A 24,917-nucleotide genomic window follows, 5' to 3' on the forward strand; every position below is an offset into this window, starting at 1 on the left:
TGTCAGGGCCCCAATTTTTCCTTTGCAGCCCTGTTCCCTCTCAGGAGTTCTCGTCCTCCAGTTCGAATCCACAGTGGGTTCAGCAGGCAAGAGTGCGAACCCACCCCAAGGTGTTCTGCCCATGCAGACAAGGCGCCGGTCTGCGTGCAGGCAGGAACACTACAAATATATCAGATTAATGTCATTTTATTCAATTTTATGGAATTTTTCTAACAAAAATAAATATTTTAGAGGTATATTAAATGTGAAGTGGGCATAAAAACACTTACCCAGATTAGGTTCTTCAAAGATTTATTCACATAGGCAAATAATGCCTGTCCTAGTTATCTCTAACCATAATCACAAAATACTGTATCATCCACTTTTTTCATATTAATTGTTATTGATACACATAATAAATGCAATTATGTCCAAAATTGAAGAGAAACTGCAATGTGTAGTCACATGAGCCCTACCCATACGTGCTTATAAGCCTAGCAGAGTGATCAAACATAATAAATAAAATGCTCATGAAAACAGTAATCTAGTCTTTAAAGCATGAACTACTGTGACATGGGTAAAACAGATATCAGTCCAATTTTCTACATGATGAAGTAACATTTATACTCTCAACTTCACTCGGCTTGTCAGTCCATCTGTGAGAAGTAAATCCAGAGCTGTGTGCTGCACTCTGCCCAAGGGAGCACAGAAGGCTCCCAAAGAAAGGGATTTCAATCTGGAAAGATGACAAGCAGCTCCTTGCAGGGGTGACATTGAAGATGGGTTGCCTAGTGCTTCTGACTTGGGACCACAGTGTCAGCTGTGCATGGTCTCACATGAGGGAGAAAGAGGAAGAGTGGCGGTAGAAGAGTTTCTTCAGAGCAGCCTTCATGTTCCAGTTCCTCAGGCTGTAGATGAAAGGGTTCAGCATTGGGCTGTGTACATCACAGTTATCAGTGCGTGCTTCAGACTGTAAATGGTCAGGGGCCAGAAATACATGCCCATGACTGTTCCATATTACAAGGACACCACTGTTAGGTGAGAGCCACAGGTGGACAAGGCCTTAAGGAAACCCTTGGTGGATGGAACCCGCAAGATTGATGGCCACAGATTGGTCATATGCCATTGCAGCTAGTATACAACTATCTATATTTGCCAAGCCTGTCATGAAGTTCATCTGTGCCATACATCCCCCAAAGGAGATGGTCTTTGTTACCCAGGGGATGGTTGGCCAAAATCTTGGGGATAGTTACAGAGGAGAAGAAGTTGTCAACAAGGGAGATGTTGGCCAGGAAAAAGTGCATGGGGTTATGGAGGCAAGTGTCAGAGTGAATGGCTAGGATGATGAGCGTGTTCCCAATCACTGTGATGGGGTAAAGAAACAGGAAGAGGATGAAGAAGAAATATTCCTGCTCCCACTGCCTTGTAACTCCCAGGAGAGGGAAATCTGTGGTAGAAGACCCGTTTTCTTCTCTCATGGCTCCTTCAACACAAAATCAGACATAACCCCAAAACCATTAGTGCGATTGTTATCTACAGGTTGTCAATCCCCCCATCTAAAAGGTGACTCCATCTGCAGATGAGTCCACAAAAGTTCAGTCACGTATTTGGAGAAATCTCTGTTGATCACTGGTACAGATGGTCATTTAGCTGTGAACACTAATCAAGTTTTAAAAATAAGGGCTCTATAAACAGCAGTATTCATTTTCCCCACCATCATCACCACTTTGACTTGCCTCAGTCGCTCTGCAGCTTCTTTGCTGTTTTGAGCATCATACTCACTGTTGGAGAGAAGTAGTCTGTTTTGAAGAAATTTCAGTTAAGTTCTCACAGCTATGGTGATTTACCTTGAAACCCATCCCATTACCCTTCATTTCCTCTGGCCCACTGAAATGAGAGATAGCTGCTGTATAAATGTATAGGGATTTTCTATGTCTACCCTTGTTCTTAAATACTAACAGAGAAACCTGGTATTTTTATTAAAAATCTTCTTCCACTATAACTGGCCAGATACTGAGCTATTTTAACCTGACAATACCGGCCTGCCCTATTTTAGCTGACATCTTGTCTTGCCCTGCTGCATCAGTGTCCTCCTGTGGTGACTCTGTCAGGGCAACCTGTTCATAGCAAATCTTCAAGGCAATTTGCCCTTTTCTCTGATCCCTACCAGAGACCCTCTTACTGGGATCAGAAGTCCGACCTTATTCTCTCCAACACAGATATTGGCTGATCAGCTCTTTATTAACCAATCAGAGGTATAGTAAAACAATTTTTATGCAACATTGGTACAGGAGACACTTCACAATGCCAATGTCCAGACTGTAACCAGATCTCTGGACACAATAATCAGAGGAAAGTCCAAACTCTACACAGAAAAAGTATCACAGACTATCTTCATCAGACATCAGAAGGAATGTGTGTGAGTGTTATTTCTCCCAGTGGGTTGTTAGGTCATTGTTATTGGGGAGAAAGGACTGAAACTCCTGGATCAGCATCTTGTACACATCATTCTACAAAGTGTTTTATGGATTTTGGTCACTGTGTTATCACTAGGTTTAGGATTTGGCCAGGAATACACATGAGCTACTTTTTTTTTTTTTTTTTACAATACATCATATTTGAAGACACGTGATTTCTCCAAGTGTGGACATGTAGTTTTGATCATTTGCGAAGGATGACATATACAGAAATGTGTATCAATAGATTCTACTTTTCTATTCTCACTATAAGTAGCTTGAAAAATTGCTGTGGTATTTCACCAGTATAGCTTTTTAGATTTTAAATATTACTAGTTGAATTGTAGCCTAAGAGTGAGCATTCTTTCTTGCTCAGTCTTTCTATTTCTTCCCTTACATTCCCCTTGCCTCACTCATTCATCCGTCTATGCATCTACTCAAAAAATCCATACATGCCAGTGTGAGATACTTATTTTTATTTTATTGCTCTAGTTATGATCAATTAGTATCACACTTTTGTTGTGCTATCATCCAAGACTCAGCCAAAAAGAACTCTACAATACAGATTATCTCTTGGTCTGCTCCCTCCAATCTTGTAGCTTTAATCTCTTACCTCTAACAGCACTAAGCTATTCCTGGAGGGACCATCTTCAAAGACCAGGGAAATATCCACATCTAAAAGAGAATTTTAGTAAATATATATAGAGAGAGATAGATATAGATATAGATATAAATAGATATGTATATATATATATATTTGCTTATATAACCATTTAAACATATAATATATATGCTATATAAACATTTAAACATATATATATACATGTAATCTTACATATATATAAATATATATATATACACATAATCTTAAGAAACTACACAATGAAACATTTTAACAGAAGGTGGTTATTAATATTAAGGGGGTTGTGTATAATATCATAGGCCAAAGGAAATTTTAATTGGTTGAAGGGTAACTTTCTCTAGTTCAGTCCAAGAAACAGACAGATAATGAATTTTCTTGGAAGAAATCCAATACTAGTGGACCACATCATTCTCCTTTGCAAGAAATTGCTCCTGAGGGAATATGTGGGACCTAGGACAATTGCTAAGTTCCAAGATCCAATAAGAAATAAGATCTCACATTGGTTCTTCTGGGAAATAGATAGGTAAGTCCTCTGGTAGCCCAAGCCTGGAACACTCGAATATTACTTGGGTACTTATGTTGAGAAACAGTTCACTCTGCAGTCCTGCTACATGACATGTATAGAACTTCCATAGCTACCAAAGGAGGCACCTGGCGGTGATCTTGTTAGACTCCACTTGAAAGAGAAACAGACTCTGAGAAACAGCCTCAACGTCTCAGGAAAATTTTCAGGTTATATCAATCAACACAGAGGATGAAAGAAAAGGCACCAGGTCATTGTGATGGTGGCTGAGACAGATACAGGCAATGTGGTAAGCTCAAAACTGGGGTGGGACACCATCCTTAATGTAAACAATGTTTGCTTTCCAGCTCCAAAGAGCAAGAACAGGAGGGAAGTTATAATCACTGGACAAAGAAAGTGCAGCCAAGTCCTGGAAACTGCAATGCTTGGAAGGAAAGACAATAGACATCTCCAAGGCTTTCCAGCCAAAAGGCAGGATTCCAAGGAAGTCAGTGCAGTCTACACACATTTTTAGTGAGGGAGTCCAAAAGACAGGCTGCAGGGAGTGCTGATTGAGAAGCCTCTGAAGGTTTTGAGAACAAGGAGCATGGCATGTGGCAGAGACATCCCTATGGGCAGGAAGACAGGCAGTAAAAGAAATCTTATCCTTCATATGGAGGAAATCCTGGGTGCATCCTTTAGGGTGACTGAGAGTGCCATACTCTCATCCTAAAGCACACATTCAGAAAGGACAGTATTCTGGAGTGGGGAGAGTATATGCTTTGCCTGAGAAGTTTCTTCCTGTGGGATAGATCTATATACTAGGGCTTGCATTAAGACAAGTATGTACTTGGCCCATAGAACACAAATGCAGACTGAAAAGAAGTTTTAATTTATTGGTTCTTTGGTCAGGACTTTCCACACAAAGTCAGGGTAACTGCATTTTTGTTTCATTCACTTCCATGTGCCCCAGTTTCTGAGGGCAGAATAGAGGAGATGGGCTATGGATGTCCAATGTTCATGCTTTCCTGGCTCAGGAGTCATATGCAATACTGTACCTCAGTTCATTCCTGACATTAGCTCAGACACTGCAGAATCACACTGGTGGAGAAAGGCTTGGCCTTTCATGAGGTGATAAAGCTGGATTTATCAACCATTGTTACATCTAAATTACTGTGGCATATTATTATAGGTTAAAATACAGACAGTGAAATTTAATGTCAGGCTAGCTATCAAGTTATGGAAAAGCTTAAGAGTCTTTGGGAAATAAGAGGAATTTAATGAATAAATGNAATAGAGGTTGCTAAAGAGACATCTCATATACAAGAAAGAGTATCAATATCCAGACATGAAGTCTAGGTAAGGGTTAGCAGAAAATCTTCCTAGCTAAGGAATTGAAAACTATTGCATTTGACTACAGAGCAGACAGAGCAATGATGGGACTATTGTGGAAAAGACAGGGGGCAGATCCCCAGATCACCTGGACTGAGCCATCCCTGAAAGACAAACTGAGGAGGTACAGAGCAGCGTCTGTTTAGACAACCAGTAAGAAAAGGACCCTGTCACTGCACAATAGTTATCAGGAAGAAATGCTCTGGGTCCTAACATGGGCTCTGAAAGGTTATTTCTCTGTCTAAAATACTCCACATTGCAGTATGCCATTTGGAATCAAAAAGAGTAAGGATCACACTGAGATTCTGCTGATTTCTGGTGTTTGACTTTGAGTCAACTCACAGACCTTACCTTCCTCACTCAGCACAAAGGATACAGAAAGGTCGACTAGTCACTCTGGGGGGATTTAAGATTTAGGGGTTTGGGCATCAGAGTCCATAAAGGGAACCACTGGATTCAGGTCTGTTGTTCTTCCTATCTCAACTGGAGGTACAGGCTGGAACACATAACTCAATATTGTCAAACTGAAGTTTATTTAAGATACGGAAGGTACCTATATAGTTTAAAACTGTTAGCCTATTACAAGCACGCTCTCTCAGCTGGCTACAAACTTACGCTGATTTATGTACCATTGCTTCTGTCTCTCCCTGTTGCTCTCACTGCCTGACTCCATTTCCATCCATTCCACCTCCTCCAAGTGTCTCTGTGTCTGTCTGCCTTTTCTCCATGTAAATGGTCATCATTTACATCTTGCAGAACTTTCTGGAAGAGTATCTTCACCAGGCTACATTAAGTGTCCTATGCATATACCAAATGGCTATGATACAAACACTGTCATTTTCACTAGGGATCAGAAAAAGTTTGCTGAGCACTCAACTAGAGGGAAACATCTCAGAAAGCTAATTCAAGACTTTCCTTATTGACTTCTGTGCTCATGGCAAAAGGGAACCAGACCAGCAACTTTGAGTTCCTACTCTGGGGACTGTCAGAGCAGCCACAGCAGCAACACATCCTCTCCCTGGTCTTCCTGGGGATGTACCTGGTCACAGTAGCTGGGAATCTGCTCATTGTCCTGGCCATTAGCACTGATGTACGACTCCACACCCCCATGTACTTCTTCCTTGCCAGCCTGTCCTGTGNTGACATCCTCNTCANNTCCACNANAGTGCCNAAGGCCCTAGTGAACATCCACACCCAAAGCAGGACCATCTCCTATGCAGGATGCCTGGTCCAGCTCTATTTTTTCTTAACTTTTGGAGACATGGACATCTTCCTCCTGGCCACAATGGCCTATGACCGCTTTGTGGCTATTTGCCACCCTCTCCACTATAGGATGATCATGAGCTTCCAGCGCTGCTCACTCTTAGTGACAGCCTGTTGGACCCTTACAACCCTTGTTTCCATGACACACACCTTCCTCATATTCCGACTCTCCTTCTGCTCTAGGAAGGTCATTCCAGACTTCTTCTGTGACCTGGGACCCCTAATGAAGATCGCTTGCTCTGAAACCCGAATCAATGAGCTTGTGCTTCTCTTCCTGGGTGGTGCAGTCATCTTAATCCCCTTTTTGCTCATCCTTGTGTCTTATATTCGCATTGTGTCAGCCATCCTCAGGGTCCCTTCTGCCCAAGGAAGGCGTAAGGCCTTTTCTACCTGTGGGTCCCACCTTTCTGTGGTGGCCCTGTTCTTTGGGACAGTGATAAGGGCTTATCTATGTCCCTCATCCTCTTCCTCTAACTCAGTGGTAGAGGACACAGCAGCTGCTGTCATGTATACAGTGGTGACTCCCCTGCTGAACCCCTTCATTTACAGCCTGCGGAACAAAGACATGAAGGGAGCACTGGTCAGAATTCTCAAGGGCAAAGTCTCCTTCTCCTGGGCCCAGGGACTTCTGCAGAGAAAGTGAAGATGTCCTCAATCTGTTGTGGTGAGGATCTTTCAGAAATGTCTACCTCAATTTTCTCTTTCTGAACCCCACATATGCTTTGTCACACTCCATTCCTTGACCCCTCTCCTCAAATTTCTTAGTTTTGAAGAAAATGAAAATATCTCAATAGGGTATATTTGCTATGAATGGCTTCTTCATGCATTTATTTTGTGACATGTGCCCCAGAATGATGGTTTAGTCAATGACAGATGGCATACAAGACAACTGTTTCTATGGGAACAAGTATTCTGGAGCCGAAGACTTGTTTTGTTTTTGTTGTTGTTTTTGAAGAAGTTGTTGTATTTGTCCAAACGAACATGAAGATTTTGAAGAATATCATCCTTCAAACTTTTGTTCATATCCACCCTCCCCTATCCACTTTCTCCAATGTTCCCCCACATTTCACTCTCAAATCCATGTCCTCTTCACCTTTTTTACACATTTATACATGTACTCACAAGTATATATCTCCTACTGATTCTAATATTCCCCACAAAAACAAGGGGTTTTGATTGAATACTGGGATGTTGACAACCTTCCACAGTTGCTTTCCATAAAGAAAATTGATTCTCCCTCATCAACAGCAGCTGATTTCACACAGCTTTTAAACTCTGGGCAGGACCTGGTATGGTCTTGTGCAGGCAACTATAGATGTTGTAGGCTCATGAGTGTAACATCCCTGTCATGTCCTGAAGACATTGTTTTGAAGAGTTCCTCCAGGTTCTCTGGCCCTTACACTCTTTCCATCCTCTCTTCCACAGTGATTCTTACCCTCCTGTGACCTTGTGTTTTATTGTCATTACAAACACATTGCCCCTATGCCCCAGAGAGTATAGCACATGTAGTTATGCACAACACAGAGCACTGATGGTGGTGATAAAAGACTAGGTTGTAACTGTCTATGTGTTCACTCTACCATTTGTCATCATTTTAGAGGAAACTCTTTCCACTTACAAAGATCTTGTGTTAAACAATGTTCTTTGTTCTGCCAAGAGCATATTCGTACTTGTGTTTACACAGTTCCTGACTACATCCAGAGGATATTGGATGAATGACCTGAACCATTTATGTTTATGTCTGTACACTCTATGAAGTTCTTGCAATGATGGTACTATCTGACAGTTTTCAGAATCTGTTCTCAGTTTTGAGATATGTGTGACTGTCCTTTTTGTATCTTTTCTCATGGAGAACTGTATCTTTCAAGATTCATAATTCTAAAGTCTGTGTAGCACTTTGGAACAGGGAATAGTGGACTTTTTATATAATTTCATTTATTATTATTTATTAACATATTTTATCATATAAAATAAAATACATAAATTATATAATATAAATTAACTAGGTCAAATTAATTAATTTAAAATGTTTAAAACTTAAGAATAAAAATAAAAGTTTAAAAAATGTTTAAAAGTTTGATTAATGGTGTCATGGAAATGGGCTAATGATGAAAATATTGAAAAGTAAAGTCAATATCAGATGACAAAGACTTTTCAACTCAAATGGGACAGGTATATTTTCCCTCCAAAAACAGGAAATTATAACTATTTATTGCATAAAAGTTGTAAACTATGAACATATTTGTAGATCTTAAAACAAAACTCTTTTTACTTTTAAGTAAAAAGATTCATGAATACTTTATAATGAGAAAATAATATAATTTTAGTTAAATATTATGAAAAGTCTACTCTTTTCTAACTTTATTCCAGATTTTCTTTTTTATATTATACATATATTCTTATTACTGTTGAGCTGGTAGCACTTGATAAATACTGAAGAAAAAAGAGTAAATTTTCTCAAGGGATGTGGCCCCTTAAAGGTTGCACATTAGCCAGCAGATGGTCCTCTGCAAACTTACATACTGGTACCACTAATGGATTTGTTTTGGTCTTCATTTTGTCAATCCTTCACTAACTGTACATGTCATGGTCTATATTTGTTTTGGGAGCACAAACCTCTTAGTCTTTTCTTGCGACTACAATCATCACCAGAGGTTGGCACAGATATTGATGGATCACACAGTTTTGTTTCCTTGAGCTGAGCAGCACTCTGGGCCCCTGACAGGTGTGAGGAGGTCAGTGGTGGTCATGATCCAAGCAGTACCTTCAGAAAGGTGGTAGTCAAGAGAGCCCGGGAGATGTGGGAGCACCAGGCTGGTGTTCAGTACAATTCTTGCCTCTGTCACTCAGGTCCAATTGTAGCTCCTTTTTTAGCCAACTTCTTTTTTTTTTTTTTTATTTTCTTTAAATTTTTTATTAGGTATTTTCTTCATTTACAATTCAAATGCTATCCCAAAAGTCTCTTATACCCTCCCCCAGCCCTGCTCCCCAACCCACCCACTCCCACTTCTGGCCCTGGCATTCCCCTGTACTGGGGCTTATGATCTTTACAAGACCAAGGAGCTCTCCTCCCAATGATGGCTGGTTAGACCATCATCTGCTACATATGCAGCTAGAGACACAAGCTCAGGGGTTACTGGTTAGTTCATATTGTTGTTCTTCCTATAGGGTTACAGACCCCTTCAACTCCTTGGGTACTTTTTCTAGCTCCCCCATTGGGGGCCCTGTGTTCCATCCAATANATNACTGTGAGCATCCACCTCTGTATTTGCCAGGCACTGGCATAGCCTCACAAGAGACAGCTATATCAGGGTCATGTCAGCAAAATCTTGCTGGCATATGCAATAGTGTCTTCATTTGGTAGTTGATTGTTGTATGGATCCCCAGATGGGGCCATCTTTGCATGGTTCTTCTTTCTGTCTCATCTCCAAACTTTGTCTCTGCAACTCCTTCCGTGGATATTTTGTTCCCCATTCTAAGGAGGAACGAAGTATCCATACTTTGGTCTTTCTTCTTCTTGAGTTTCACGTGTTTTGCAAATTGTAAATTGTATCTTGGGTATTCTAAGTTTCTGGGCTAATATCCACTTATCAGTGAGTGCATATCATGTGAGTACTTTTGTGATTGGGTTACCTCACTCAGGATGATACCCTACAGATCCATCCATTTGCCTAAGAATTTCATAAATTCATTGTTTTTAATAGCTGAGTAGTATTCCATTGTGTAAATGTACCACATTTTCTGTATTCATTCCTCTGTTGAGGGATATCACAGTGCTTTCCAGCTTCTGGCTATTATAAATAAGGCTGCTATGAACCTTATTACCAGTTGGAACATCTTCTGGGTATATGCCCAGGAGAGGTATTGCTGGATCCTCTGGTAGTACTGTGTCCAATTTTCTGAGGAACCGCCAGAATGATTTCCAGAGTTGTTGTACAAGCTTGCAATCCCACCAGCAATGGAGGAGTGTTCCTCTTTCTCCACATCCTTGCCAGCATCTGTTTTAGCCAACTTCTATCCTATAACATGGGACTTGACTTTGTTTCTGGTGTTAAGATGTGTCCACTCTTTCTCCTTCCCAAATAGAGATTAAAAATAAATTCCATAATTCAGAGTTCCCTTGAAGTCTGTGTCAAGTTATGAACTGTAGGTACAAGTGCAATCAAATAGGAAAATATCCTGACTATTGTGGGTTTTTCCCTAGCACTCTCTTGAGATTCCTTCACTTAGGCTTGCTCTGCAGCATGAATCATTGTATAGAAGTAAGGACAAGCTTTCACAGTAATCAGTATCAAATACCATAGTTAGAACTGTGATGTCCATCCTTTCTCATTGTCTACTGAAAAGGACACAAAGAATGGCTGAAAATAAAGAATGGCTTAAAAAATGTCTACTTTAATAGACTTATTAACTGGAGTTTCTACACCACATTTGAAACATTATGATGAAAATTGTATAGTCTGGTAAAAGTTTGATGTAGAATGTGATGAGTTTTAATGTATACCTAGCGTCAACATTTAAAGTTATTCAAAGCAGCTCTCTGTTCTTCTGTTCCAGAGACAGCTCATCTTCTCGTTCAGTGCTAGCCTCATCCCTTAGACATGATAATGAAGATCAGAATGAACAGATTTGACTGATTGGATATCATTGCCATCAATGACCCCTTCATTAATCTCAACTACAAAGTCTACATGTTTCAGTATGATATCTATGGCAAGTTCAATGGCCAATCAAGGCTGAGAATGGGAAACTTGTCATCAATGGGAAGGCCATCACCATTTTCCAGGAATGAGAGCCTGCCAACATCAAATGAGTAATGCTGGTGCTGAGTATGTTGTAGAGTCTACTGGTGTCTTCATCACCATGAAGAAGATCCACCTGAAGGGTGGAGCCAAAAGGGTCACCATTTCCATCCCTTCTCCAATGCCCCCATGTTTGTGATAGTTGTAAACCATGAGAAGTATGACAACTCACTGAAGATTGTCAGCAAAGCATCCTGCACCATCAACTGCTTAGTACCCTTGGCCAAGGTCATCCATGACAACTATGGCATTGTGTAAGGGCACATGACCACAATTCATGCCATCACTGCCATTCAGAAGACTGTGAATGGCCACTCTGAAAACCTGTGGTGTGTTGGCCATGGAGCTGCCCAGAACATCATCCCTGAAGCCACTTGTTTTTGCCAATGTTGTGGGCAAGGTCATCCCAAAACTGATAAGGAAACTCACTGGCATGATCTTGTGTGTTCCTTCCCACAATGTGCCAGTCCTAGATCGGAAATACTGCCTGAAACAGGCATCTGAGGGCCCACTAAATGGCAACCTGGACCCCAATGAGGACCAGGTTGCCTCCTGTGACTTTAACAATGACTCCCACTCATTCACCTTGGATGCTGGGCTGTCATTGCTCTCAATGACAACTTTGTAAAGATCATTTCCTGATATAGCAATGAATATGGCTACAGCAACAAGGTGGTGGATCTCATAGCCTACATGGCCTCCAAAAAGCAAGAAGCCCTGGACCACCCACTCCAGAAGGACACTAGAGCAACAAAGAGGCCTTCAGTTACTGAGGAGTCCCTATCCCAGCTCGGCCTCCAACCCTGAGCATCTTCCTCATGGAACCCTCATGAAGACCAAGCAGCACTTCAGCTACATATGTGTAGGGAGCTCTTTAGTTGGTAGTTGAGTCTCTGAGAGTCCAGGTTATTTGACTCTTTTATTTTTTCTGAGGTCTTCCTATCCCCTTCAGGGCCCACAATCCTTCCTACTCTTCCATAAGAATCCCCAAGACCTTGGGTGTCTGCACAAGTCTGAGTCAGCTGCTAGGTGGAGCCTCTCAGAGGATAGCCATGCTAGATATCTGTCTGCAAGCATAACACATCAAAAAGATCATCGACCATGATCAAGTAGGCTTCATACCAAAGGTGCAGGAATTGTTCAACATACAAAAATTCACTGATGTAATCCACCATATAAACAAAACATGAAATAGAAAAAACATGATCCTCTAATTAGATGCTGCAAAGGCCTTTGACAAGATTTAACATCCCTTCATGTTAAAGTCTTTGAGAGATCACAGATACAAGGGACATACCTAAACACAATAAAAGGAATATACAACAAACCAATAGCCAACATCAAATTAAATGGAGAGAAATTTAAAGAAATCCCACTAAAATCAGGACAAGACAAAACCATATCTATTAAATATCTTACTTGAAGTTTTAACTAGAGCAAAAGGACAACTAAAAGAGATCTAGAGAATACAAATTGTAAAGGAAGAAGTCAAAGCATAGCTATTTGCAAATGATATGATAGAATACATAAGTGACCCCAAAAACTCTACCAAGGATCTCCTACACCTGAGAAACACCTTCAGCAAAGTGTCTGGATACAATATAAATTTTTTTAAAAAATCATGAGTCCTCTTATAAACAAACGTTAAGTGGGCTAGGAAAGAAATTAGGGGAAAAAATCACCCTTCACAATAGCCATAAATAATATAAAAATATATTTGTGTAACTATAACCAGGCAGGTGAAAGACTTCTATGACAAGAACTTCAAGTCTTTGAAAAAAGAAATTAAGAAGATTTCAGAAAATGGGAAGATTGCCCATGCTCATGATTAGGTAGTATCAACCTAGTAAAACTGGTCATCTTACCAAGAGCAATCTACAGATTCAACACAAGTCCTATCAAAATTCCATCATAATTCTTTTCAGATCTTGAAAGAGCAATACTCAGCATATGGTAATAAAAGGGGGTTAGTTAAAGCAATCCTGTACAATAAAAGAACTTCTAAAGGTATTACCATCTCTGATCTCAAGCTATACTACAAAACAGTAGTAATAAAAACTATGTGTTATTGGCATAAGAACAGATAGGTGGATTGATAGAATCAAATTGAAGACCCAGAATTAAGCCCATACACTTATGGGTTTTCAACAAAGAAGCCAAACTATACAGTGGAAAAGAGAAAGCATTTTCAACAGATGATGCTGGACTAACTGGATGCATACATGTAGAAGAATGCAAATATATCCATATCTATCACCCTGCAAAAAACTCAATGTGGATCAAAGACCTCACTATAAAACTGGATACACTAAATCTAATAGAAAATAAAATGAGGAATAGCCTTGAACACATTGGCACAGGAGACAACTTCCTGAACAGAACACCAACAGCTCAGGCACTAAGATCAACACTTAATAAATGGGACCTCCTGAAACTAAAAAGATTCTGTAAGGCAAAAAATACCATCAAAAGGACAAAACAGCAGCCAACACCAACCCTATATCTGATAGAGGGCTGATATCCAAAATATATAAAGAACTCAAGAAACTGGACATCAACAAACCATATAACCCAATTTTTAAAAATGGGGTAGAGAGCTAAACAGAATTCTCAGCAGAGGAATCTATAATGACCAAGAAGCACTTAAACATTCAGCATCCTTAGTCATCAGGGAAATGAAAATCAAAACGATTCTGGGATTCTATCTTACACTCATCAAAATATCCAAGATCAAAAACTCAAGCAACAGCACAAGCTGGCAAGGATGTAGAGCATTTCTGGTGGGAGTGCAAACTTGTACAACCACTTTGGAAATTACTTTGGTGGATTCTCAGAAAACTGTGACTAGTTCTACCTCAAGACACAGATATACTATTCCTGGACCTATACCCAAATGATGTTCCACCATACCACAAGGGTCCTTGCTCAACTATGTTCATAGCAGTTTTATTCATAATAGCCTGTAGTAAGAATTTTGGTTACTTTAAAAACACAGAAATATGTAATTATGCTTTTGGTTTAATCCCAGGTATGGGGTGCAGTGCTGATTAAGATTATCCCCAGCAGCTGACTATAGTTTGTCATGTGCTCTGGCAGGGGTGTGATTCTGCCAGCTGAAAATAGTTTGTGTTCAGAATTCTGGGGAATCTTAAGAAGATACAAAAAGGCCAAATCCCCAAGAGGCAGCAGCTACTGCTGCCCCTGGTGCTGCTGGTTCATGGTGTTGCATTTGCTACTTTTGCTATTACTGGATTGCTGGATTACTGGGTTGTTAATTGCTGGATTTCTGCTTGCTAGTTGGAGATACCCTGATGACAAAGATTAGAGTTGCCCTTGGGAACTCAGTGCCAGGCTGGAGAGATGGCTCAGCTGTTAAAAGCTTGGCTCACAACCAAAAATATAAGAGGAACTCAGTGCCCCTAATCAGCAGGATGTAGTCTGAAAAGATCTACATTCCCATTCCTTTCTAATCCTCTTCCTCTCCTACCTAGTGTTGGGGAGTTGGAAGGGGTAGGGTGGAGTAACAGAGGAGAAGGGTGGTAGATATAAAAACCCCATACAGCAGCCAAAAAGTACAGCTACAATAGCCAGAAACTGGAAACAACCTAGTTGTCCCTCAACTGAAGAACACACAAAGAAAATGTGGTACTTTTATACAATGGAATATTACTCAGCTATTAAAAACAAAGACATCATGAAATTTGCAGGCCAATGCTTAGAACCAGAAAATGTCATCCTGAGTGATCCAAGTAACCCAAACCCTGAAAGACAAACATGATATGTACTCACTTAAAAATGGATATTACCCATAGAGTGGAGGATAGCCATGCTACAATCCACAGTCCTAAAGAAGTTAAGTGACAAGGAGGGCCCAAAGGTGAATTGCCTGAACCTCACTGAGAAAAGGAAATAAAATAAGATTTGTTACTAAGTGCCTTATGCCCTGCTCTACAGTCCTTGTTTGTCAAAATGGAAAATGAGCTCACATGTTGGTGTGTGGATTTCTCTGGTATTAACTGGGATCTTATGCAGAGGAGGCAGAGATAGGCTGAGTATTCAATCTTTATGCAACAGATAGGCTGAGTATTCAATCTTTATGCAAAACTAAGAGCAAGTCACAGCCACACTTTAACGTGGACTGTAGAGCAAGGTGAAAGGCACTTAGTAACAAATAGAAATTGTACTGAAGCAATCCTCAAACTTGGTTTCACAGTAAAATTATATAGGAGCTTCAGTAGAAGCCTGATGTTTAAACTCTGTCAGGAGACATGGAAGGTGAGATCTGGGCTTTAGTGTTTTTCAGAGGTCCCACAACACTGCTGTCTCAGGATTCCTCTGAATGGCTCTTCCAGCCACCACTTCTTTCCTGTTATCTCCTTATCTTTAAGGTAGGACTGAGAGTCCTTAACAGAGAAGTGACAAGCATTTAAAAGATGATGTCCTGAAAACATTAGATATCTTACAAAGAAGTAGTGGTCAGTATTGGTAGTGTAGGACCCTCTTTCAGGAACCCCCACTCAAGTCTCAGGAAAGAGCACACCCAAGACTACGCAAGAAACCATCTTGATGCAAATACACGAGGTAGTTTAATGGTGGAGCTCTGGGCTGATACGTATCTCACACAGGAGACAGAGGAATCGATCACGAGGCTCAAAAGCTAGAGGTTTTTATAGGGAGAGGTTCGGGGGCTAGGGGAATTGGCACGGTTTCACACGATTGGCTCATTTGAACATCAGCAAAAATGATTACACATCAGCAGAATAGTATGTGCAAGTCAGGGTGTCAGAAATTCCGAGGGCCGGAAGCTTATCTAGGTCAGTGGAACATCTGGGTAACGTGTAACTTCAAACTATGTCAGGAGGGCAATGGTCAGAGGAGGTGCCGGGCCTGTTCCACTAAGTTCTCAGCCTCAGGCTCCTGAGCTTACAAACAACTCTTTGGACTATTTGACATAAGTTATATGAATCACAGATCTTAAATTTCATCTTAAATTTCGCTTCCCTTCAGTAGCTTTAATTCCTGGTGATCTGTTGGGCTAGAGTACCATTCCCATTCTTGGCTTTCACCAAGAAGTCTGAAGGGATCGATGGTGCCCAGGAAGAGTGTTGGTGAGGTAGTTCAAATGTCCAGTCAGGGTTGAGGATCTCTGGTATATTTGCAGTCTAGGAGCTGTAATTGTGGCCAGGCTTCCTCTTGTTTTCCTCTTTGCAGAATGTAAAGACCACCATCCTTTTCAAGACATCTAGAGCTGTTATAGAGGTCTCTCTGCCTTGGTTCACAGTGAAGGCAATGACTACCTGTCCAGAAGTTTCAAAAGATAGTTGGCATCTCACTGGACCCTTTGTGTAAAAAGTCATCTCCAGTGAAAGGCTACCTATGCACCAGCACTCCATGGCCAGTGAAGGGCTATCTATGCACCAGCACTCCACGGCCAGTGAAGGGCTACCTATGCACCAGCACTCCATGGCCAGTGAAGGGCTATCTTAGCAACCAGCTCTCTAATAAAGGCTCTACTGAAGGTGCTTGCAGAGGAGATAGCATATGAGCTGGAATTTAGATGCAGTGATCTCTGTGCCCTTCACCCACCCCAGACTTGAGCGGGCTGAATCAGACCTTATTTGCCACAGTCAGCTAGCTCACCTAGGGTGTCATCTTCCAACCTAGGTAAAGTCTATTGTCCTGCCATGTCTACAGCTTTCTGCAAGAAGTCACTACCTGCTGAGTAGCTGAGCTTGTTTTCCTGATGAGATCCTGACAAAGTGATGAAATCCTGGCATAGTGGGGATGGGTTTCCCCTCCTTTAAAAATCAGACCCGAGGCCGGGCGTGGTGGCGCACGCCTTTAATCCCAGCACTTGGGAGGCAGAGGCAGACGGATTTCTGAGTTCGAGGCCAGCCTGGTCTACAGAGTGAGTTCCAGGACAGCCAGGGCTATACAGAGAAACCCTGTCTCGAAAAAAAAAATCAGACCCGAGAATTAAAGTTGAGCCTTGATCATAGAACTTTGTCTTGGCTCATTATTTCTCTCGCCACCCATCCCATCCATCCCCAGCTTTCCTTTCAGGAACCCAGGAACCCGTGGCTGCTGGTGGCTATAGATCTCCATATCAGCCTTAAAACTCTAATGACACAGGATTTAGGAGGAGGTAGAAACAAACCTCTTCAGGTCTTCTTAACACTGATGAAGGTAGTTGAACAATTTTCAAATTGACAACTGATGACCAGCAAAACTCTTTACAGATGTTTAATTGGAGACTAGCTAACTGCTCCTGTTTCCACTGAGTTCATTTTTTTCTCCTTCTTGTTTCACTTTTTTTTGTCCTCTCAGATTCAGTTTAGCATTGTGTCAAGACCCCAGATATCCCACCTTCTTTTTTTTTTTTTAAAGATTTATTTTATTTATTATATGTAAGTACACTGTAGCTGTCTTCAGACACTCCAGAAGAGGGAGTAAGATCTTGTTAAGGATGGTCGTGAGCCACCATGTGGTTGCTGGGATTTGAACTCTGCACCTTTGGAAGAGCAGTCGGGTGCTCTTACCCGCTAAGCCATCTCACCAGCCCGATATCCCACCTTCTTATCAATACTGTTTTGGTGACTCCAGTGGTCCATCAGGAATGTAGTAGTTTTTCCCAGGGGCCTTGTCAGAGCAGACCACTGGGAGGGTGGCTTGGAATTTGAAAATGATTCTGAAAGTGGTAAGTTAGTCTGGAAGTGGTGGGTTGTGGTCACAGGAAGACAATGTGCTGATGATTTAGGAAGGGATAAAATGAATACATCAGAGAGAGAAGATTTGTGTTTCCTATTCTGTGTGGTCCAGCAGTAACCAGTTATAAAAACCCCAAAGCCATTATTATAGAATACAAGGCAATGTGCTGATGGAAGTCATTGTAAGTGAGGGTTGGAAGGATGTGACTGCAAGTCAAGGGATGCCAGGAACCAACAGAACTCCAGACCTGTAATAGTTCTCACATAGAGCCTCCAGGAAGATTGTCCCTGCTATTGCCTTTACGCCATCCCAGGTCGGTTTCCTCCTGGAGTAGCCAGGCCGCTTGTGCACCTAGCTGGACTGGAAGAGGGACGCTTATCTGGGTGTGGGTGAGTGCAGTGCAGGATCTTGGTTAGTAATGAGTACTTGGGCAATGAATACATCCAGTCACAGCTTCAGAGAACTGGCTTTGTTTATTGGGGCAGGGGAAGTATTTATTCCACACACAGCCCTGCTGGGGGAGTAGAGATCAGTATCTCTGCAGAGGTTTGTGTAGCTGTGTACTGTTGGCCAGGGCAAGGATGTTGACCTGACACATTATAATGTCAAACAAGAATTGAAGCCTGAGAACTGTCAGGATAATAACTTCCTACTGGGGTTGGTCCATGGGAAGTCAGCTTTATGAAACCAGGTTGGGAGTGGCTAGGTAACCAGGTCCTGCCTTCTTCCTGTTTGAGGTATCCAGTGTCGAAGCTTCCTCAACCCTTCCTCAGAAACCCTGGGTCATTATGGTCCCAGACATTTGCATTAATTTATTGGGCTTATTTCTTTTGGAATCCAGAAAGATGAAATAATAGATTTCTGGGGTTTTAAGGCATTCAGTGTGTAAAGATGTGTTTCAGTAGCAGTAGAAAGTTGACTTACTATTTAGGGATCTTGCCTGGACTTGAAAATTCCTATAGTTCCTGGAGGAAATGGGAGAACAATTTCTGACCAAGGATTGAAGATAGATGTAATGACAGATTTAGCTGATATTGGAAAACTTTTCCAACTTCAGAATGGTTTGAAGTTGGTTCTAATGAACCACTGAGATTGGTGTGGAAGTTCAGGCAGGGAGATGGTTGACACATTGGAGGAGTGTTCCAGAAGGAGCCAGAAGGATCAGGGAGCAGACATTACATGGGACCAGTGGGTTTCCTGGGAAGCTCCAGGGGACATTTCTGTAATTAGGAAATGAACTAAAAGTTGAAGGGAACAGAATCTTCCAGAAGCCCAGCATTAGTGACCTTTTAGCTTTAGTTTGCTTTCCTCTAATGACCGATGGTATTGCACATCTATCCTGTATTTTATATCTGTCTTTGTAAAGTATCTGTTGGCCTCTTTTGCCTATCTGAACCTCATGTTTTGGCTTCCTGTTAGAATTATAAGAGGAACAAAATTTCTACCTGGCATCACTGAGTTGTGGAATTCCTACAGGGTTTGTTTGTTTTCCTAGTACATGTTAGTTATCAGGCAAATGTCTTTGAGGAAAAGCCTCTCTGGGATGACAGCTCTCATCTTACACAGTTTGCAGTCTTTTACGGGTTACCAAGCTTATATTTAATTGTGATGAGATAGTTGTATTCAATTGAGATAAAAGTTAGAATACACACAAAAAAATATGCACTAAATTCATCAAAAAACGGCTTGAAAGGAAAAACAGGAACTACTAAAAGATACCACTGATGGATACAATGTTGATACAATGTTTAAATGGAAAAGTCCTTTTATTATGAGATTGTCACAAAACAAAGACTATAAATGTCATGAAAACTGGAAACTTGATTTGGGCAATAAAGTCTAGGGTTCTAAAAGTTAAATACAAATGGGAAATTGAGGATTATGTGTGTAGGAGTACAGGGAAAATGTACCATCTTGAAACATGAACAGGGTCTCCCAATCATTGCAAAGTTTATGCAATGTATATGGGTATTAAAGCCTCCTTGCCAATGAATATGTAAGATATTTACTTACCAGATAAATTTCATTTTATTGAAGGAAATAAAATAAGAAGGTAAACAAACTAACCAGAGGGGCAACCACCACATCCCAAAACAACCTGATGTCAGTTTCAAAGGGAACCCCAGTTCCCCAGAAAGCAGTGGATAACCCCAATATGATAGTCTCAGTTCAGCTTCAGTTGAACAATAGAAAGAAAGAAGCGTACCTCAGGCATCGCAGGTGATGCCTGCGAGACAGGGCCATTTCCCTTACACATCAAAGCCCTTGCAAGTCTCTAGACAAGCTGTTTTCTAGAAGCCTGGCCCTTCTCACCTCCTCCTCTACCCTACAGTCCCAAGCTGTACCAGTTCACAGGTTTCCCAGGCTGGTCCAGTTCACAGGCTTCCCTCCCTCCAACTGCTTGTCCTCCTTATCACCCTTATGATTTTTCCATAACCACTTCTCTCGGCCTAGCCATGTTCAGTATGCTTCTTTTTCACACTTCTCTAGACGCCCTCCAGATGCCTCTGGCTGTTATCTCTCTTTCTCTCTCACATACAATAAAATATTTCTCCCTAAATATGGAGTAGTCATTTTAGTGGTTTCTTTTCTGCATCCTCACTTACACCAACATAGACAATTTGCTGAAAAGAAAAGAAAATAACCGTCCATCTATTTATAGATAATGAACCACATTTATAAAGGTTTCAAATTAGAAAAAAATGTAATGTGGTATTTAATTGTTAAAGACAAAAGATACATTTATAATACCCAGTGACATCAACAATGTGCAGAACAAAAATACTCTCATACTGCCGATCAAGATGTGGAATGCTGCACATGGTCTTTTGGCCTTTTTTTTCTTTTGGCAAAAAGAAAGACAGAATACTTACCAAAGTTTATATTTGTCTTTTTATATCCTTTAGCACACATGCAAATGCATTCACACTTATGCATTACTTGTAGGAATTTAACTACTGGAGGTAATTGCATATGCACAGGTACACATAAATATTAATCTCAGAACTGTTAACAATTACAAAGGAAAAAATATAAATGAGTTGGTGAAGTAGATCACAGCTAATATATAAAGTGGAATGTTTTATAGATAGATTTTTAAATGGATAAGATGGGCTTGTGTGTTGGTTTGAGAACTGTATCATGTAAAAGGGGTAAGTCCTTGCAAAGCTACATGGTGTTTTGAATGTGTGTGTGTGAGTGGCTGTGTGTAGCACATTGTTGTGGTTCTAGTGTATAAAGGCAGTGGTGACATTCTGCACCGTTTGAGCTTTTACAACACAATGTATTTCATGGCTAATGGCAAATTTAAATTGGGAAGAGATTTCTAGTTTGGAATAAAAATAAACAGGACACAGATCTCAAAGGAAAAGGAGGCTTCCAATTTGTTAAAGAAACCCCATGATCTTTGTGGGTAAACAGAGAGGTGGGCTCCAAGTCCCAAGAGATTCTTTGTGATAGTGATGCCAGTTGCTCTGGTTTGCCCAAGTGAGAGTGTCATGGCAAGTCACTAGGCAAGTCATCCCATGAAACATGGCATGAATGGTCAGATGGAGGAAAAACCTGTGGCTCAAAGGTCTTGGAGAAAAAAAAAACTGTGCTCTATTGCAGTGTTAAATGCTGATGGTGAGAAAAGATGGTGGAAGAAACGGCCATTCCCTGCACTAACAGAACAAGAATTTTTCTAGATATTTAGACTAACAGAACTAGAAATTAGTGGTGAGAAATCCTTGACAATTGCTTTGTTGCTCCTGCCAGGCAGAGGTCAAGAAAGGGTAAAAAGGAGGTTTCTTCAGGTCAAGAGCATTGTGAACAGCAGAGGATGTGACATGAGAGCACTTGAAGCTTTCCCAGACCCTTATAGAAAGCTCATTGTTTGTGTCCTGAAGTTTGACTCATGGGTTGAAAAAAGCATTAAGAAAAGTCCATCTTTCCTCTGTCTTTTAAGAGCATTAGTAAGCAGGAATCAGAAGGCAGGAATGTGACCCAGGTGTTAGTGAGAATCTTTGGTGGACACACACCCAGTGCATCCCCTCATCCCTACTGTATTTCCTCATCTGGCAGACCTTCTCCCTGACTTTATAGGTCTCTCTGACTAGAGAAATGGTAGAAGAGTCTTCATGCACACTAGCACAACCAGCAATACTTGAGATACTATTTTCTCAGGGCAGAGAATGGACTATAATCATGGCTTCAGAGCTGCCAGAAACCAGATATTGCTGGACCACACAGAATAGGAAACCCAAATCACCCATCTCTGAAATCTTTTAACAACCTCTTGGCCTCTTACCTATTTTGTGCATTCTTTCTCATCTGCTAGCATCTTTCTCATCTGCTAGTCTATCACTGTAGCCTATGTTAGCCTCTCTAATGCTTCTTTCATTTCTTCTAAACTCCTTGATCCTCAATTCCAATCTCTCCATATGTCCACATGGTTTATCTGCATTTCCCACGAATCCTCTACCTACTACCTTCTTTTATGTCCTCTTTCCGTCTCTACCTTAGCCCACACCTCCAGCCTACCCACCCATATCATATACCATGGAGAAGGTAATTCATAGATACAGATCAAACAAGCGTGTTACATGGATTGGAGACAAATCACAGAGACAGTAGCACTGTCAAAAGCAGTGATTAGTTCTGCAAATACCTGAAAGAAGGATGATTAGTTCTAAAAACTGTGTGAGGGGGAAGATGCACCTAAGTGATGACTTGATAGATGGCTGGGAAACAGAAAGCAGAATTGAATACGTTCTAAACTAGAGCCACACTCTCCCTGACAAGATGAGCCATCATGGTGTGATGGGGCATTCACACATAGATTTGTAGCTTGGAAGTTTAGAGGTGACGAGAGAGAATTTACAGATGTAATAATATTGAGTAGTGAGGGCAGTTGAAATGTTTAAATTTTTATATCACAAATATCTTTTAAAATTTAGAAATGTGAGAAGGAAAATTGAGGGAAGCTGTTTTTCCATCATAACATTTCTTATATGTGAATGGAGTTTTGACATGTACAGTCAGAGCAGTGAGCTACACACAAATACATGCTCTCGAGAATTACTAGGGAATACAAAACCACAGAGCAAGCTTCCTTCCCATATCCTCTGAATTTTATAAGAGCTTTATAAGATGAATAAGCTATTTCCCCTCAAGAGTTAGGTTACACACACAGACCAACTCTCTCTGAACTTGAGGAATAAAGAAGACTCCTGGGAGGTATGCTTTTCAAGACACTCTGGGAACTCCAACTAAAGGGAAGATACAGTAACTAAAGGTAGAAGTCATCAAAAAGCAGACCTGGGATAGCTTATGTACACACACCATCATCTATACCAAGACATAAACTTTGTGGGCAACAATAATTATCATCCCTTAAATTAAGCTCTGAAATGAAAAGAGTTCTGAACAAATTGTTCTACTTTTTAACACTAAAGGGCATCCTATGTTCTGCTTTAGTTTTAAAGGAGATAGGCGGAGAGGAACCTTGAGGCCTCTTCAAGCTGCTGGCCGTCGCCCTGTGAGTACTCTCCAGAGAGCAGCCTGCACATCAGGGTTCCTGAGACTGTAGATGAGTGGGTTCAGCATAGGGTTGATGACAGTGTTGAAAATCCCAATAGCTTTATCCTTATCTGAAAGTTTGGTGGAACCGAGTCTCATGTAGTTAAAGATGCCAGTACCATAGAATATGGCAACCACAGTGAGGTGAGAGCTACAGGTGGAGAAAGCTTTCTTCCTGCCTTCAGCAGAGCGGATTCTCAGAACTGCAGCTGCCACGTGCATATAAGAGGTGAAAATGAGTGCCATGGGGGTTCCTGCCATTATGAAACCCACTCCAAAGAGCAGCAGCTCATTGAGCTGGGTACTAGAGCAAGACAGCTGGAAGAGTTGAGGCAGGTCGCAGTAGAAGTGATTGATCACATTGGGGCCACAGAAGTGAAGTGTGGATATGGCCACAGTGTGAGTCAGTGCATTGCTGAAGGCACAAGCCCAGGATGAGGCCACCAAGATCCTCTGGACTGTGTGGTTCATTCGGGTGCTGTAAGTGAGGGGCCGGCAGATGGCCAGGAAGCGATCATAAGCCATGGCTGTCAACAGGAAGCAGTCAACCCCAACCAGCAGATGGAAGAAGAAGAGCTGTGTGAGGCAATCTCCATATGGAATTGCACGTTTATGGACTAAGAGCCGAACCAACATGGAAGGAATAGTGACACTGATGCACCCCACATCCATCACTGACAGATTCCCCAGGAAGAAGTACATGGGGGTGTGCAGTTTGGGTTCCACCAAGACAGCTGCCAGGATGCTCAGGTTGCCTCCAACTGTTGCCATGTAAGCCAAGAGGAAGAGTATGAAGACAACTGGCCACAGCTCTGGTGTCTCCACCAAACCCAGCAGAATGAATTCAGTAATAGTGGTTCCATTGGCTCTAGGCTTTGGCTGCATGAGTTCCTTTAAAGAAGCATGCAAAGAGGAAAACAATCAGAACTCTCAGTGATATGGGGAAATTTAAATCATAGCTACTGTAAAAAGTACAGTTGCAATACTTAAAAGGGAAACTCATATCACTCCATCTATTCTCTTTTCTCCATCCAAATGATGTAATTCTATGAAAATCTCAAAAAATAAGAGAAATAATTTAAAATTTATAACATGTGTTGTTGTTGTTGTTGAAGTATACCGTTAAAGAAACTAGGGATTCTTGAGTGTCGATTTGTTTGTAAGGTGTATCAGAGCAATTATCTAATGCACACACAATTCACAGGCCAATCCCACTCTTCATGCTAAAGAAAAACCACCCAGTGTTTGGCTACTGTGGCATAGTGAGATTTTCTAGAGGATAACATTTGATTATCCTTGGAGGATGAGAACAGAGTAGGGTGTCACCCTTATATTTAATTTTATAATAACTTTTGTAGCACTAACAGCATTAATCTTGAGAAATTAAAAAAAAGTTTCTATGTTGGAAAAATGGCTTATCTGGGAGAAAAAATGCTGTTGAGATAATAAGAGTTAAGAGTTAAGAAGTCCTTATTTACTTATAGGTCACCTGTGTACATAGACAGGAAACAATGAAAAATACATTCACTTGTGTTTTCCTAAAAAAGTGAAACTCTCATGGTATAATATTATGACAATGAGAGAGAGAGAGAGAGAGAGAGAGAGAGAGAGAG

The 24,917-nt window shown here is 41.1% G+C and overlaps 2 protein-coding genes and 2 pseudogenes across 2 annotated transcripts; 2 read left to right on the forward strand and 2 right to left on the reverse strand.

The window, feature by feature from the left end:
* The window catches only part of LOC110332228, a 38,136-nt pseudogene extending 36,679 nt beyond the window's left edge, over positions 1-1,457 (reverse strand).
* A 4,369-nt stretch (positions 1,458-5,826) lies between these two features.
* LOC110332492 (olfactory receptor 1P1-like) lies at positions 5,827-6,899 on the forward strand. Its single transcript, XM_021213745.1, has one exon. The coding sequence runs from the start codon at positions 5,907-5,909 to the stop codon at positions 6,876-6,878; it is 972 nt and encodes a 323-aa protein (XP_021069404.1). The 5' UTR covers positions 5,827-5,906; the 3' UTR covers positions 6,879-6,899.
* Positions 6,900-10,872: 3,973 nt separating this feature from the next.
* LOC110331815 lies at positions 10,873-11,844 on the forward strand (annotated as a pseudogene).
* An 11,397-nt stretch (positions 11,845-23,241) lies between these two features.
* Positions 23,242-24,198, reverse strand: LOC110332608 (olfactory receptor 3A1). Its single transcript, XM_021213885.1, has one exon. It carries the CDS (start codon positions 24,187-24,189, stop codon positions 23,242-23,244), a length of 948 nt encoding a protein of 315 aa, XP_021069544.1. The 5' UTR covers positions 24,190-24,198.
* Between the last annotated feature and the right edge of the window lie 719 nt (positions 24,199-24,917).

This window comes from Mus pahari, chromosome 14, assembly GCF_900095145.1.
Source record: "Mus pahari chromosome 14, PAHARI_EIJ_v1.1, whole genome shotgun sequence".
In the NCBI taxonomy this organism is placed as follows: Eukaryota; Metazoa; Chordata; class Mammalia; order Rodentia; family Muridae; genus Mus; species Mus pahari.

Coding starts and splice junctions, on each gene's coding strand:
- LOC110332608 (XM_021213885.1), bottom strand. CDS start 24,189: ATGCAGCCAAAGCCTAGAGCCAATGGAACCACTATTACTGAATTCATT.